This window comes from Oncorhynchus keta, chromosome 2 (genome assembly GCF_023373465.1).
Source record: "Oncorhynchus keta strain PuntledgeMale-10-30-2019 chromosome 2, Oket_V2, whole genome shotgun sequence".
NCBI classification, from domain to species: Eukaryota; Metazoa; Chordata; class Actinopteri; order Salmoniformes; family Salmonidae; genus Oncorhynchus; species Oncorhynchus keta.
In genome coordinates this window covers 34,917,669-34,930,241 of record NC_068422.1, presented here as the reverse complement: position 1 = coordinate 34,930,241, position 12,573 = coordinate 34,917,669, and the positions used below count along the sequence as shown (strand labels likewise).

The following is a 12,573-nucleotide window of genomic DNA, read 5'->3' as shown; positions in this document are numbered from 1 at the left end:
TGTTAGTCAACCATATCCTTCAATGCCACAACATTGTTTGCATTCAGACCACACAGATGTTTCACATGAAATAGATTGTATATATATTTATAGTGTCTTGTCTTTTGACATATACTTATATAGTACCACAGTTATACATAATATAATAATATAATTTCTTTACTGGTTAGCTTGATGTTTGTCAGAATTATTTCACAGGCGGCTCTTGAATCCAGAGGCAGAAACTTAGACAGGCTGTGGGGGCTTTCTCTCAGTCCGTAGCCTTACTGGCTGGAGAGTTCCCCCAGGTAAACCCAGTAAAACATGACACAGCCAGCTTAAGAGCTCCACTTTCAGTCTATAACTTGTTTGTGTTTGTGGTTTTATATGTATGTTCCTTCTAGAGCCAACAGCCAGATGGAAGGGGCCATCAGTCCATGGCCCTAGGTAAGGTAATATCACAACCTGTATGAGCTTATAGAGAGTTGAAGGACCCAGTTGTTTCATATGATTGACTGTGTTGAACTGAAACATGTCTGTGCTTCAGTTGGTGTTGTGCTATGCATCCATCCATTTATGTCTGCACATTTTAGTTTTCACCATAGCTGTCCATATAGTCAAAGGGTCTTATAGCTGGGTCGCTCTGTACTATCAGTACCTGTCAGGTTAATTTTGTGTGACCAATCAAAGTGATTATGCAGAATAACCCAATATAAGGGAGAAGTACTAGCATGTCCCCTGTCATATCTATGCTATTCATGTTAATGTTCACTTTCACTGTCACATTGTAGTATCCATGGTGACTGTCATTTTATGGTTCCAAAGAACTCCTCACAGTTTCCCGTTGCCAGTCACGTCCACCGACATACAGCGACACTGTTTGACACGCTGTACCTTGCGATGGCGAAAGGTAGGTTGCAGTCCCGGACAGTCCAGCTGAACAGTGAGCTGGGTGAAGCGGTGTGGCCTGCAGAAGGAACAGGACTGGAAGGGCTCCTGGACCTTGTTGTGGTTTTTCCGGCTGGACCCTGGGCCTCGATTTGAGCTGGGGCCCATGAGGTGGGGGATATAGAAGGAGTTACACTGGCCGTAGCAGAAGCGGTTGACCACCGTACGACTTCGGCAGCCCTCCTCGCTCACCGTCTGGCGGAGGGGCTGCGTCTTGCACCAGTCACGTCGGAGGTACCGGCGCTCGGTGACCACCAGGGCCTCCCGACTTGACGAAAGGACTTCGGGTTTCCGCGGCAACAGGCGCTGACGATCTGACAGGTTGCCTTTGGTCTTGAAAGGTGAGGGGATGGAGCCTTGGGGACGGGGCTTCCTTGTTTCTGTGGCTACGCAGAGTACCACAGCCAGTAGGACTGCAAGCGTGATTCTCCAAAACATTCTGGGAAAGAGAAGACAGAAAGATTAGTAACAATGCTACTAAACCAAGATTGAGCCTTGTACCTTCACAGTATAAGCAGTGAATCTACCGTGAGCAGCATCTATTGGTTTAAGAATGTAGCGATGTTAGGTCTACTAGGTATCTATCAATCCTTAAGCTATTCCAGTGTAATAGCACTCCGTCAGTGTGTGAATGTTATGGTGTTTAGCCTATGTATGTGTGTGAACGTGCCTTTTTCAGTCTAGCCTTTCAGGCATCATTGAGGAGATCAATCTATCATCTGCAACTCCATTTGTCAATGTCTCTTTGTCATTACTTCTATGTGCTTTCTTCTCAGCTACAGAACTTTATCCAGAAATAAACACTGGATAAAATAATCAGGCGTAATTAATGAAATAATTAAGCGATGCTTACTCTAGTTATAAACTATGCCCCAGATATGTAAACATGCATTAGCAGGCCAATCGTAATGCTATTAGGGAAGTGAAACATTACACTGTGGGTCCAGATCCCCACTCTGTGACCAAGCCCTATAGAGCAGAATGAACTGAGAGTGACCTAGCAAGTCTCTGTCTCTCTCCACACTGCCGATTGACAGATGTGAGACTGAGATAAAACCTCCCCCCGTAAACACACACAGACATACATATACACACACACACAAAAACATACATACACAACCACACACACAATTCACAATGTCATCTGAAACGTTCTCTAGAATTTGACGTTCTGATTTGTGTTGAGAAAAGTATGCTTTAAGTTGAATATCTTTGTTGGGACTCTGAGGATTACTGGTATGTACGTATCTGTACATAACTGTCAGTGTTAATGTCAGTACAATTTGTCAATCACTCAAGAATCTTTGCAACAGATGTTGTTCTTGAATTGCATAGATAGTATAAAGTAACTATTCTGAATGTGGACCAACACGCCCCAAGGTAATTGGCCGTTCCTATTCCCTATAAGACTTTTACATCCCTTCTCCATTTCCTGGACTTGCATACATTTTGACGGGGGACAATGACTTTATCATAATCCACTTTGGGTTTCTGTCTCTGTTTAGTTTCTGCTCTTGACCCTGGGTCATGGCGCTCTACCCTGTTAAGCTCTCTCAGTCTCAATGAAACTGTTCTAATGTTCACAGTAATCTATTGAGCAGCTGCGTCTACTGGGTCTTTGACCAGAGAGTATTAAGTATGGAACAGTATACCCAGGAACCATGCGGCTGGTGGAGAGCTAGGTACAGTATACCCAGGAACCATGAGACTGGTGGAGGGCTAGGTACAGTATACCCAGGAACCATGAGGCTGGTGGAGGGCTAGGTACAGTATACCCAGGAACCATGAGGCTGGTGGAGGGCTAGGTACAGTATACCCAGGAACCATGAGGCTGGTGGAGGGCTAGGTACAGTATACCCAGGAACCATGAGGCTGGTGGAGGGCTAGGTACAGTATACCCAGGAACCATGAGGCTGGTGGAGGGCTAGGTACAGTATACCCAGGAACCATGAGGCTGGTGGAGGGCTAGGTACAGTAGGCTGGTGGACCCAGGAACCATGAGGCTGGTGGAGGGCTAGGTACAGTATATCCAGGAACCCGAGGCTGGTGGAGGGCTGGTGGATACCCAGGAACCATGAGGCTGGTGGAGGGCTAGGTACAGTATATCCAGGAACCAGGCTGGTGGAGGCTGGTACCCAGGAACCATGAGGGAGGTACAGTATATCCAGGAACCATGAGGCTGGTGGAGGGCTAGGTACAGTATACCCAGGAATCATGAGGCTGATGGAGGGCTAGGTACAGTATACTCAGGAACCATGAGGCTGGTGGAGGGCTAGGTACAGTATACCCAGGAACCATGAGGCAAGTGGTAATGTTATGCTGCTGTCCCACATGAAATAATACTACAGTTTACGGTAGAATACTAGAGTGCTTACTATAGAAACATGTACTGTAAAATACTATACTACACACTGTAGTATCCCTTGATCATGTGTAGTACTTACTATACAATGTTGTAGTACACTGTAGAATACTATAGTAAATAAAAAGCACTGTCATAAATACTACACTAATGTCCGCAAAAATACTACAGTCTGTCAAAACACTACACTACACTACACTTCTAACTATAGTAAATATTACAATATTCAATTTGTGCCCATTCCCTCTGGGTCTACTGGGTCTTTGACCAGAGAGTAATTAAGTATGGAACGGTATACAGAGGAACCATGAGGCTGGTGGAGGTCTAGGTACACTATACACAGGAACCATGAGGCTGGTGGAGGGCTAGGTACAGTATACTCAGGAACCATGAGGCTGGTGGAGGGCTAGGTACAGTATACCCAGGAACCATGAGGCAAGTGGTAATGTTATGCTGCTGTCCCACATGAAATAATACTACAGTTTACGGTAGAATACTAGAGTGCTTACTATAGAAACATGTACTGTAAAATACTATACTACACACTGTAGTATCCCTTGATCATGTGTAGTACTTACTATACAATGTTGTAGTACACTGTAGAATACTATAGTAAATAAAAAGCACTGTCGTAAATACTACACTAATGTCCGCAAAAATACTACAGTCTGTCAAAACACTACACTACACTACACTTCTAACTATAGTAAATATTACAATATTCAATTTGCATATACCTTGCCCATTCCCCTCTGGGTCTACTGGGTCTTTGATCAGAGAGCAATTAAGTATGGAACGGTATACAGAGGAACCATGAGGCTGGTGGAGATCTAGGTACATTATACACAGGAACCAAGAGGTTGGTGGAGGGCTAGGTACAGTATACCCAGGAACCATGAGGTTGGTGGAGGGCTAGGTACAGTATACCCAGGAACCATGAGGCAAGTGGTAATGTTATGCTGCTGTCCCACATGAAATAATACTACAGTTTACGGTAGAATACTAGTGCTTACTATAGAAACAGGAACCACACTGTAGTAGGTACTTACTATGGTGGAGAATACTATAGTAAATAAAAAGCACTGTCGTAAATACTACACTAATGTCCGCAAAAATACTACAGTCTGGAACTTCTAACTATAGATTTGGTTGGTGGATTCCCCTCTGGGTCTACTGGGTCTTTGACAGTAATTAAGTATGGAACGGTATACAGAGGAACCATGAGGCTGGTGGAGGGCTAGGACCTTTGAGGCTGGTGGAGGTCTAGGTACACTATACACAGGAACCATGAGGCTGGTGGAGGGCTAGGTACAGTATACCCAGGAACCATGAGGCTGGTGGAGATCTAGGTACACTATACACAGGAACCATGAGGTTGGTGGAGGGCTAGGTACAGTGTACCCAGGAACCATGAGGTTGGTGGAGGGTTAGGTACAGTATACCCAGGAACCATGAGGTTGGTGGAGGGCTAGGTACAGTATACCCAGGAACCATGAGGTTGGTGGAGGGTTAGGTACAGTATACCCATGAACCAGGATGGTAGTGGCAGGTTTAGAGAAGACTGAATGAAAGGTGTATTGTGGATAACAGTCGTCATGAGAAGGACAAGGGAAGTCGAACCTCACCTCTTCAGTGTCATCCACAGAAGAATGCTTTTTTTAACGTAATTTATGCGTTGATGTCAGTAAGATATTTATGTTACGCACGACTGAGTCTGGCTGAACTCTAGCATGAAGACAAACGTCCTACATACACATACACACTCGACCACACAGTGTCAAACCTAATCATGATTTTTCCTTTGGTCCCCACTGCATCTCATTGTCTTAACCCCATCCATAATTCTGTCATTTATTCACCAGTTAAACAAATGCAATTTGCCCTAAAAATGTTCAGTGAATACTGATCATATTGTATGAATTCAGTCCTGGAAGGTGTTGTATCTCCATATCCCCTTCATTAGATAAGACTATCCCAGGTCTGGTGAGTTACAAGGCCCTGGGGGTTGGAGGGATATCCTGACTGTGTACACAGCAGATGACATATGTTATACAGTCACGGCTTCAGTCCCTTCCCACTTACAAACTTTGCCTATGTATGATACAGCCGACCCTGTCAGCTATCGTCATCATTCTCCCAGCTAGACAAATTGTGGTTTGGAAGTTGGGGTGGAAGTAGGGGGGTTAATGATAGTGTACAGAGAGACTGTTGGAAAACAAAACAAACTCTTTAGCCCTGACTTTAGTACTTGAGGCCTCCCTCTTCTACCCCCTGACTCTCTCTCTCTCTTACTAATCATCATGGAGACTGAGCCGGAGGGAGACTATTGCTTTTGTTTTTATCAGTGAGACAGCTAAACTGGACCATGCTATTATTGCACAATTACAAATACTAGGGTCTATATGCTTGAATGAACAGTCTCAGTCCTCGGGTCTACAAATACTGGACTCCAAAAACAAAACTGGGATAGCCATCTCCCAGAGTAAGAATTGCCAATGGCAACTTGAGCTTTACTGACTCCAGTGGGCAGCAACACTTGGATGGACATTCCGTCTGCACCAAAGTATCCAGTTCCTTTATTGGAGCAGATCAACCATGTCAGGTCAAGGGTCCTTCAATAATCCAATCCGCTAATTATTCCGTCAATAAGTTCAAAGCAGTACCTCACACATGGGCCCTGAAATAAAGTGCTACCAATGACAAGAACTGGCCCAAAGAGACAGGCCAAAACAAAGCCTGAGCCAGACTATAATTATAGCTAGGTGCGCCAGGAAGTTTCATAGACAGATAACTCACGTCAATTATTGTATTCAATTCAACAGGCCAAAGCTCACACACAGAAAACAAAACTCTGTGTTTTTACATGAAAGCAATTACATTAGGTGCAAGCATGTCATTATCTTAATTTGTGGCTTGTGTTTCCCAAAACTGGCCTCTTCCGGCTCATTAAAATTGAAAACGTCCATTTTGAAGAACTTTGGGTGAATGTGTCAAATGCCAACATGCCATGAGGGGACCGTGAGCTGTTTGGACAGCCATTTGTCACCACGATCCATCTTCATAATTTCTACCAGCTGAGATATGCTATGCTGGTCTATTACAGTTAGGAGAGGCAGTTTGGACTCCATCGCCCTCAGCATTGGTGGAGATGTTTACCCTGCTCTGTACAGTACCCACAGAATGAGAACAACATATTGTAGCGAACACCATAGCAGAGAAGTGAACCTGCGTCACTGGCATGAAAGACAAACCACCAGAGGCATTGCACCAATAGGGTTTAACCCACATTGTGGGAATTGTATTGTGGCTCATATAGCGAGGATCGCTACAATATCATTGAAAGGGTGTTCCCCACCTAGAGGGAGTTAATCACGGCATAACATAACCAACCCTAAAATGGAGCTGAACACACAACGACAGGCCTGTACAGTCCCTACCAGTGTCTGTTTGGATAACTTCAATCTGTCAAGTGAGCACAGGAGGTTGGTGGCACCTTAATTGGGGAGGATGGGCTCGTGGTAATGACTGGAGCGGAATAGATGGAATACATCAAATACATCTCAAACATGTTTTGATGCCATTTCATTTGCTCCATTCCAGACATTATTATGAGCCATCCTCCCCTAAGCAGACCCCACTGCAAGTGAGAAAAACAGTGTTAAAAAATATACCGATTACAAGTCTAGAGAAGGTGGTATTTCAATAAATTAAACTTGGGAGATTCAGTGAGAATCAATTGCTCTACTCCAACAAGGCAAGGCATTGTTTAAATTTTACAAACAGAGAGTATGTTTGGAAATGTATATTTAATATGCATTTTAAATCTGGTTGTTTGGATCCTGGATACTGATTGGACAAGCAGCGTTCCCCAACCGTGCTGTATTGGAAGTCACAGTCACACTATGGCTGCTAACAGTTCCATCTGAAACTGATCACTGCGCCTCCATAAGAATATCATGTTCACGTTGCCATCCAAATCATTTCTTGTATTTATCACTACTCGCACATTATTTCACCTTGCTTCCAGCCTAGCATTTAGTTTGGTAGAGCGGGGTTAATGTAAGACTTGCTGTCTGCCTGTCCAACCTCAGAAACAATGTTTCTCTTTGGAATTTCTATCACTGTAGCTACAATACATAGAGTAAACAGTGCCCAGACTCGATGAGACAACTTCTTATGAACCAGGTGAAATCACGCATCAATGTCATTATCATGGACATATCCAAGTAAATGCCAATAGAAAAAAACCTCAAACAAACAAAATATACAGCTAACGTCAATGTGTACTGTCACTCCAGGTTCAATGTTTGACGTGACTGAGTTAGGTGAAGTTGGCTTGCTAGCTAAAACATGACAATAACGTTATCCAGCCTGGACAGCAAACATTTTGTTTAGAGCTGATGACCAGTCCTTTTGCATAGCAACTATGCAAAAATCATTTGTAGCAACATGACCAAAATAACTAACAACCAGATTTTCGTCTGGGATCTTCTCGTGGAAGAATGAAAGTATATGAATTTACTTATCAAAATTACATTTGAATGAAAATATGTAATTCATTGTTATTTGTATTTGTCGGTAACAGTTTTATAAAATAAATAATGCACGAAAGGCAGTGCTGCATCATGAATGAATTAAGCAATAAGGCACGAGAGGCAGTGCTGCATCATGAATGAATTAAGCAATAAGGCACGAAAGGCAGTGCTGCATCATGAATGAATTAAGCAATAAGGCACAAGAGGCAGTGCTGCATCATGAATGAATTAAGCAATAAGGCACGAGAGGCAGTGCTGCATCATGAATGAATTAAGCAATAAGGCACGAGAGGCAGTGCTGCATCATGAATGAATTAAGCAATAAGGCACAAGAGGCAGTGCTGCATCATGAATGAATTAAGCAATAAGGCACGAGAGGCAGTGCTGCATCATGAATGAATTAAGCAATAAGGCACGAGAGGCAGTGCTGCATCATGAATGAATTAAGCAATAAGGCACGAGAGGCAGTGCTGCATCATGAATGAATTAAGCAATAAGGCACAAGAGGCAGTGCTGCATCATGAATGAATTAAGCAATAAGGCACAAGAGGCAGTGCTGCATCATGAATGAATTAAGCAATAAGGCACGAAAGGCAGTGCTGCATCATGAATGAATTAAGCAATAAGGCACAAGAGGCAGTGCTGCATCATGAATGAATTAAGCAATAAGGCACGAAAGGCAGTGCTGTATCATGAATGAATTAAGCAATAAGGCACAAGAGGCAGTGCTGCATCATGAATGAATTAAGCAATAAGGCACGAAAGGCAGTGCTGCATCATGAATGAATTAAGCAATAAGGCACGAGAGGCAGTGCTGCATCATGAATGAATTAAGCAATAAGGCAGAAGAGGCAGTGCTGCATCATGAATGAATTAAGCAATAAGGCACGAGAGGCAGTGCATCTGCATCATGCATCATGAAATTAAGCAATAAGGCACGAGAGGCAGTGCTGCATCATGAATGAATTAAGCAATAAGGCACGAGAGGCAGTGCTGCATCATGAATGAATTAAGCAATAAGGCACGAGAGGCAGTGCTGCATCATGAATTAATTAAGCAATAAGGCACAAGAGGCAGTGCTGTATCATGAATGAATTAAGCAATAAGGCACGAGAGGCAGTGCTGCATCATGAATGAATTAAGCAATAAGGCACGAGAGGCAGTGCTGTATCATGAATGAATTAAGCAATAAGGCACGAGAGGCAGTGCTGCATCATGAATGAATTAAGCAATAAGGCACAAGAGGCAGTGCTGTATCATGAATGAATTAAGCAATAAGGCACGAGAGGCAGTGCTGCATCATGAATGAATTAAGCAATAAGGCACGAGAGGCAGTGCTGCATCATGAATGAATTAAGCAATAAGGCACGAGAGGCAGTGCTGTATCATGAATGAATTAAGCAATAAGGCACAAGAGGCAGTGCTGCATCATGAATGAATTAAGCAATAAGGCACAAGAGGCAGTGCTGCATCATGAATGAATTAAGCAATAAGGCACGAGAGGCAGTGCTGTATCATGAATGAATTAAGCAATAAGGCACGAGAGGCAGTGCTGCATCATGAATGAATTAAGCAATAAGGCACAAGAGGCAGTGCTGCATCATGAATGAATTAAGCAATAAGGCACAAGAGGCAGTGCTGCATCATGAATGAATTAAGCAATAAGGCACAAGAGGCAGTGCTGTATCATGAATGAATTAAGCAATAAGGCACAAGAGGCAGTGCTGTATCATGAATGAATTAAGCAATAAGGCACGAGAGGCAGTGCTGCATCATGAATGAATTAAGCAATAAGGCACGAGAGGCAGTGCTGCATCATGAATGAATTAAGCAATAAGGCACAAGAGGCAGTGCTGCATCATGAATGAATTAAGCAATAAGGCACAAGAGGCAGTGCTGTATCATGAATGAATTAAGCAATAAGGCACAAGAGGCAGTGCTGCATCATGAATGAATTAAGCAATAAGGCACGAAAGGCAGTGCTGTATCATGAATGAATTAAGCAATAAGGCACGAGAGGCAGTGCTGCATCATGAATGAATTAAGCAATAAGGCACGAAAGGCAGTGCTGCATCATGAATGAATTAAGCAATAAGGCACAAGAGGCAGTGCTGCATCATGAATGAATTAAGCAATAAGGCACGAAAGGCAGTGCTGCATCATGAATGAATTAAGCAATAAGGCACAAGAGGCAGTGCTGCATCATGAATGAATTAAGCAATAAGGCACGAGAGGCAGTGCTGCATCATGAATTAATTAAGCAATAAGGCACGAGAGGCAGTGCTGCATCATGAATGAATTAAGCAATAAGGCACAAGAGGCAGTGCTGTATCATGAATGAATTAAGCAATAAGGCACGAGAGGCAGTGCTGCATCATGAATGAATTAAGCAATAAGGCACAAGAGGCAGTGCTGCATCATGAATGAATTAAGCAATAAGGCACGAGAGGCAGTGCTGCATCATGAATGAATTAAGCAATAAGGCACAAGAGGCAGTGCTGCATCATGAATGAATTAAGCAATAAGGCACAAGAGGCAGTGCTGCATCATGAATATCGGGCCGAACATCACCATTTACCTGTGACTGTATTCATGATACAGCACTGCCTCTTGTGCCTTATTGCTTAATTAACAAAGAGCTTGTTGGATTAAATTGGATATAATAAGGGTGTGGGAAGGGTTTATATCAGGACAAAGATGTGTGTCCTGCCTAAAAATCTTCTTTGGAATTGACATTTCAGTGATTTAGCAGACACTCTTATCCAGAACAACTTACAGTAGTGAGTGGATACATTTTCACACTGGTCCCCCATGGGAATCGAACCCTCAACCCTAGCATTGCAAGCACCATGCTCTACCAACTGAGCCACATGGAAATCAGAGTCTGTGACGCTAGGTGGAGCAGTAACCAGAGCGGTGAGTCAGATCAGAAGCCATGCTCGCTACTCACACATTCACTCATGTCACACACATAATTCATCTCTCACATATTCACACTCTCTCTAATAGACACATGCACACTGATGGATTTACACTTTGACACAAAGTTACATTCTCACCTTAATGCTACCATACCTCTCACACCTACCCACACCAAATCATTGCTTACTAAAGGTCTTTCATTCATTAGCCAAATCAGCAATCACCCACACACCCATTAACTCACAGACGGCTCTCACATCCATTAACATTCAGGAAAATGATTCCTATGATTGAATCCCACCCTCTATACTTGTCTCTCTCCAGCCTGAATAACTGACCAGCCACCAAGGACCACTGCATGTCCTGAAGGAGAAAGACAGTGACTGTACCTCTTGCCACAGTGTCCCGGGACAGTGGGGTGATCCTGTCTCCGTTAGGGGTAGCTGTCCACCCTTACCAGTCCTGGAGAGTGAATCCTGGTATTGGTTTCCATGGGAACAGCAGTGGTTGCTGAGGTGGATTGTCAGTTGCGTGTCCCAAGGTCTGTGGTCCTGTTTCTCTCCACTGAGTCTGTATTTTTGAGTTTATTAATAATCCATGTCTATCTCATATCCATCTCAAATATATATTATCTAATAATACATGTAATTATCTCTTAACCTTTCTCTGTAATCTTTCTTTGTATCCTGTGTATCCTAGTTCTGTGTCTGCAGGTCTGTGCGTCTCTGTATGTCTCCTGCTGGGTTTGGACTCTCACTTCTGCTTCCTCCTAGACATAGACGGGGGCTTTCTATTGGCTCTGATCACAACATGAATCAAACCAAGCCTCACCTCTCTCCCTTCCCTACCTCTTTTTCTCAATACTTATCCCCCCTCCTCTTTCCACGAACATACTCACTGCTGACTCTCCAGTCTTGAAATCCCGTCAGTCTTTTGCTCTCTCCCTCCCGGTTCCCTTCTTCCCTCTATTACTCCCTCTCTTAGTCTGATACCCCAAATCCCTCTTGCTCTCCCACCTTTTCCCCTTCACGCAATTTTCTCCCTGGCTTACCCTTCGTCTCTAGCTCACTTTCATACTCATCTCTCTCTCTTTCCATCTATCCACCTTTCTTCTCACCTGAACATGAGGTGGGTTCAATGATTAGGGGAGTTCCAGTGCCACTGGACAGTCTTCAATACAGAGGTCTCTTTGGGTGTGTAAAATCACATAATCCATAAATCAGTCTTACTCCTGCGTCGACTCCATACTCCATACGTCGACAGGACCCTTTGAAATTGCCATTCCCATTCCTTTGGTTTAGGCATACAGTAGTAAGACAATTATGTGTGTGGTTCTGATTTCTGACCACTGGAACTAAGACAAAAAACACTGTCTGTCATTCACCATCAAAGATCTGAAACATCTACAAAAAAAAAAGCATCAGACTCGCCAAACAAGAACTATTTCATCATTTCATCATACCAGTAGAGAATGACACGACACTACAAGCAGTAGAATTCAGGCCTCAGTCTTTGTCCATACTTTGACTAATGTGTTTAGTCATGGTTTCTCATTGGTTAAATATACTGAGTGGCCTAAAGGTTATGGTTTGTGAACCTAAAGGTTATGGTTTGTGAAACTTTGAATATTGTATTAGAATGAGTATAGGAAATGTCTACATTTTTTGACAAATAACACATTTGAACAAAATCAAGCAAAGCATCATTTGTTGTAAACATAAAACGTATTCCCTTAAGTTACTGTAAAATAATAGAAAACGAGCTACTGCTCTGTTAAATCTACCACCATCTAGCTGTAACAACTAAAACTGCAGATGACAGTCTGTC

At 43.2% G+C, this 12,573-nt stretch overlaps 1 protein-coding gene across 1 annotated transcript; it reads right to left on the bottom strand.

Annotated features, from left to right (window-relative positions):
• Positions 1 to 66: 66 nt before the first annotated feature.
• On the bottom strand, positions 67 to 11,621 carry LOC118399769 (gremlin-2-like). The gene is made up of 2 exons (XM_035796017.2): positions 11,136 to 11,621; positions 67 to 1,366 (listed from the first exon to the last, which is right to left on the bottom strand). Exon 2 carries the CDS (start codon positions 1,363 to 1,365, stop codon positions 811 to 813), a length of 555 nt encoding a protein of 184 aa, XP_035651910.1. The 5' UTR covers position 1,366; positions 11,136 to 11,621; the 3' UTR covers positions 67 to 810.
• Positions 11,622 to 12,573: the final 952 nt, after the last annotated feature.